The 4,554-nt window shown below is 34.3% G+C and overlaps 1 protein-coding gene across 1 annotated transcript; it reads left to right on the top strand.

Annotated features, from left to right (window-relative positions):
• The first annotated feature begins 495 nt into the window (after nt 1-495).
• GJE1 (gap junction protein epsilon 1) lies at nt 496-1,759 on the top strand. Its single transcript, XM_070073493.1, has 2 exons — nt 496-675; nt 1,364-1,759. Exons 1-2 carry the CDS (start codon nt 550-552, stop codon nt 1,757-1,759), a joined length of 522 nt encoding a protein of 173 aa, XP_069929594.1. The 5' UTR covers nt 496-549.
• Nucleotides 1,760-4,554: the final 2,795 nt, after the last annotated feature.

The raw sequence follows: 4,554 nt of genomic DNA, 5'->3' as shown, positions 1-4,554 counted from the left end.
GGAAGTACTTTTAGCTGTTGGTGTTTTAAAGTAGTTTATGCTCTCAATTCCATAACTAACAAGTAGAATAAAAGCTATCATGATAATTAATAAGCATTATCTGCTTGTTCTGACAGTATGTATACTGAGTTTAATACTGAATTTTTAGATCTAGTTTTCTTTTAAAAGGATTGGACATTCTAAGATTCTAATAACTTGATTTCCAAGAAATGACAGGGGTAGGGATATTAATTGAATTCATGATTGTTTAAATATTTCCATAATTACACATTTGATGGACAATATGTCACTATTCATCTGTTGCATTTCATAATCTAAAGTGAAATTTGAGTGAAAAGGTTTGTATTTGACTTGATGATCTCTAAGGGCCTATCTTGATTCAAACCGTCTTGAATCTTAAATTATAAAAATGTGATAATGAAGAGAGACTTAAAATGTGCTCTTCAATGTTTCTTTTCCTAAAGTTTTTTTTTCCTCCTAAAACCATAACAGGTTAAACCTCCGACTGTGATTGGCCAATTCCACACCCTTTTCTTTGGATCTGTCCGAATGTTCTTTCTTGGGGTGCTAGGCTTTGCAGTTTATGGGAATGAGGCTTTGCACTTCAGTTGTGATCCAGACAAAAGAGAAGTAAACCTCTTCTGTTACAATCAGTTCAGGCCAATCACTCCACAAGTAAGTTTTCCTGTGGGGTCATGAACATTGACTCAGCAAGCAATACAGTTTTTGGTTTTGTTTTGTTTTGTTTTGTTTTGTTTTTGCAATACAGTTTTTAGCTTTCTAATGTAAAATATGTCATAATTAGATGAGGAATACTCTAACAGGTACTATTTTTATAATTATGCTACTTTTTCTCTAACTAGTTGCATGTTACAAATAAATTAATTTGAGGTGGTCAGGACTTTCAACTATAGCATTCTACTATCTGTTGATGTTGTTACCATTATACTCCATATATTTCTAGATACGTTATATTTATACATTAATGTTATATAATATTATATTATATATATTATGTTATGCAATATTATACATTATTGTTACATTATACTCCATATTTCTAGATAGAAAGTACATAACCACTAAAACAAATCATTTCACTATTATCAGTAATAGTATAGGCAATGACAGTAAAACGACTATATTTTCAAAACTGCCATACGTTTAAAATTTTAAACATCTTACTAAATAAATGAGATATGTTTAACTTTATTACCTTCACTGTATTACTTTACTGCTTATAACATTTTTACAAAACCAAAATTTTCAAATTAACCTCTATTGAGTCAGTGAATTGTTTTTAGTGTACTCTTGGTTCCACATTGATTAATTAATTTGACTAAGATATTTCTGGCATCTTTAGGTATTCTGGGCATTGCAACTAGTGATTGTCCTGGTTCCTGGAGCCATTTTCCATCTTTATGCTGCATGTAAAAGCATCAATCAAGAATGCATTCTTCAAAAGCCCATCTATACTGTGATATATATTCTCTCAGTTTTATTAAGAATTAGCTTAGAGGTAATAGCATTTTGGCTTCAGATTCACCTCTTTGGTTTCCAAGTAAAACCTCTTTTCCTGTGTGATGCTGGATCTCTTGGGGGGAAATTGACTATTATAAGATGCATGGTTCCAGAACACTTTGAAAAGACCATTTTTCTCATTGCTATGTATACATTTACTGTAATTACAATTATATTATGTATTGCTGAAGTTTTTGAGATCATATTTAGAAGATTATGCTTTCTAATTAGGCAATGACCAAGGGTTTGTTTAACTGTTATCATGCCACATTTACTTATAATTCATTTTATTTAGTTTGTTTTATTCATTGAGTATCCCAATTTAAAACACAACTATCTGTTCTTTAAACTTACTTTAGTTGTATGAAATTTATGTCAACTATAAAACATTAATACTAAGTTCTAAGATAGTGTTCCTTGAAAAAAAACACTTAATTTTAATTTTGTCACTTATTTTATTGGAATAAATACATAAAGGCAATGTTAACTCATTTTTAAGCAGTGCTTTCAGAGAGACCTTTCACATAGAGCATATTCATTGATCACAGTGTTTTGTGGTTAGAGAAAATTTTATTATATTAATTAATTGATTAATTATATTATTAAAGTTGATATTCAGGAAGATTAATTTATGTGCCTGAAGTCATACAACCAGACTAGGCTCCAGAGCTTCCTATTCCCTTTCCACTGAGCCATGCAGTGTTCACTTTGAAGATGAAACCATTTTCTCATTCATGTAAATTGTGACTGATTTAAGTAAAAAGTTAGAAATTAGTTACTAAAGAGTAATTACTAAAGAGTAATTTTGGTCACTAACTTGAAGAAATGGAAAAATTGTATTTTAGTATTATAATCCTGTTTTCTTGAAATTTTTAGTATCAAGTGGAATGGAAATATAACCAGAGAATAAATTGTAAATGCTATGGATTATATTGTGCATGGGTTCCTTGTTTATTGTTGGTAAAAGAGAAAAAGGAAAAACCTCTATGTCCTTAGATATACTGTAACAATAGCTTCTATATTCAATGTTATTGAAATGGAAAATTATGCTGATATTAAGTTATATATCTTCAATAGCTAAGAAGTTATTTCAAAGACAGTTTCATATTAATTCAATGTGTTTCTTTTTATCTGCATGCCTTACCAACAATCATCTTATCATCTTCATTTTGTATCATTTAAAATCTTTATGTGTTACTGCATTATACTGGTGCCTGCCTAAGAAAAGGATAGTCCGCCGCGGCCTAATAGGCTAATCCTCCGCCTGCAGCACTGGCACACCGGGTTCTAGTCCTGGTCGGGGTGCCGGATTCTGTTCCAGTTGCTCCTCTTCCAGGCCAGCTCTCTGCTATGGCCTGGGAGTGCAGTGGAGGATGGCCCAAGTGCTTGGGCCCTGCACCCGCATGGGAGACCAGGAGAAGCACCTGGCTCCTGGCTTTGGATCAGTGCGGTGTGCCAGCTGCAGCGCGCCGGCTGCAGCGGCCATTGGAGGGTGAACCAATGGAAAAAGAAGACCTTTCTCTCTCTCTCTCTCTCTCACTGTCCACTCTGCCTGTCAAAAAAAAAAAAAATTAAAAAGAAAAGAAAAGGATAGTCAAATACTGAGGTTTTCAATTTTTTTTATCTTTCATTCTTCAGTCTATTTTTGATATTATGAATTTGTGGATTTAGAATTTTTAAATCATTGCATTTTCTCCACATAAAAGTGCAGGAAAGAATCCAATTTGTATCCATTCAACAAGTGCCTCTGAGGATATATTATTTAGCATGTACTGCATTGACAGTCCAAATATAAGGATAACCAAGATGTAGTTATTTTTATCAGACCACATCATAGTGGGTGGATATGGTGTGCCAAGATAGTAGGAACTGATGCAAATAGCCTTCCCTGAAGGGGAAAAAAAAAAAACTATTTAGTTACCATCTTGTATTTAGAATCACTTATGGTTCGTGTTAATAAACACCATTAATCTATTTCATTTAAATAAACATTATTATACTTAAATTGTCTGCAGATAATAGACTCCTTTATTGCCTGAATCCAAGGGAGATTTCTCCCACCCTTCTTCCCACAAACACACATATCATTACGGGAGATACTTTCCTCCCTGCATCTTTTCAAGGCTTAGTAATTTTTGGTTGAATGTCAGATATCGTGGGTTTTACCTCGATGGAAGCTGGGGTTTTTCCTAATCATAAATATTCTTAATATTTATTTTGGGACACAATTAAGTTATTTGGAAAAAGATGGTCCTGTCTGTTTGTTTTCAAGCTTTGCTAGATAGAACCAGTGTAGTTTTTACCAAAGGGCTAAATTTGCTTCATTACTAAGACAAATCCTTTCTGAGTGATTTATCAGGTGTCCCTTTGCTGATTTGGAAATCCTGTCCTTCCAGTATTCTCAAAGTCTTGAATTTCATCCTCATACTGGTTGGCTCATAGTTGCTAGATGAATGGATGTATGTACAAGAAGGAAGTCTTCTCTGCATCCAAGGGAAAAAAATGGAGAGGGGTAAAGACATTATCTTGGCCTGCTTCTCAGGATTTTTTACAGGGAAGATATTTTTTCTAAACACCCCCTAACGTCATTGCCATTCATAGATGAACACTCTGATATACTCTTATTCATTCTTGAGAGTCGGCCATTGTTAAAGTATGCCCCTTTATTAAGAAATTTTCCACTCTGGCTACTATTCTCAGTGTCCTCTGTGAATCATGAGTTCAGTTCATTTTAATCCTTTCCTGATGTTCTTTTCCAAGAAACATCTTTAAAGGCGTTGCACTGATCAGAATTCAGGTGAAGATGCATTGGAAATCTCTGGAGTTCTCTTGCTTTGCTGCTCTCCCCTGGGTTTCAGTCTGCCCTTTGAAACCCAGCCTCCCCGACATCCCTGGACTCCTCCACAGGTAAGGCGGAAGGATAGGATATCAAAGCCCCAAAAGAACACTGCTTACCTCCACTTCCAATGGCACTGCCATGGTCTGAATTCCCTGCCCCCACCAATTCATGTTGGCAACTTAATTCCCAGCGCA

This window comes from Oryctolagus cuniculus, chromosome 5, assembly GCF_964237555.1.
Source record: "Oryctolagus cuniculus chromosome 5, mOryCun1.1, whole genome shotgun sequence".
Lineage (NCBI taxonomy): Eukaryota > Metazoa > Chordata > Mammalia > Lagomorpha > Leporidae > Oryctolagus > Oryctolagus cuniculus.
The sequence above is the reverse complement of the archived record's forward strand: the minus strand, read 5'-3'. Positions and strand labels throughout refer to the sequence as shown.

What these genes read in the sequence shown, in the direction of transcription:
- GJE1 (XM_070073493.1), top strand. Translation starts at nt 550, where the DNA reads ATGTTCTTTCTTGGGGTGCTAGGCTTTGCAGTTTATGGGAATGAGGCT. An exon ending in TCAGGCCAATCACTCCACAA is followed by an intron (nt 676 to 1,363) that starts GTAAGTTTTCCT and finishes TGGCATCTTTAG; the next exon opens with GTATTCTGGGCATTGCAACT.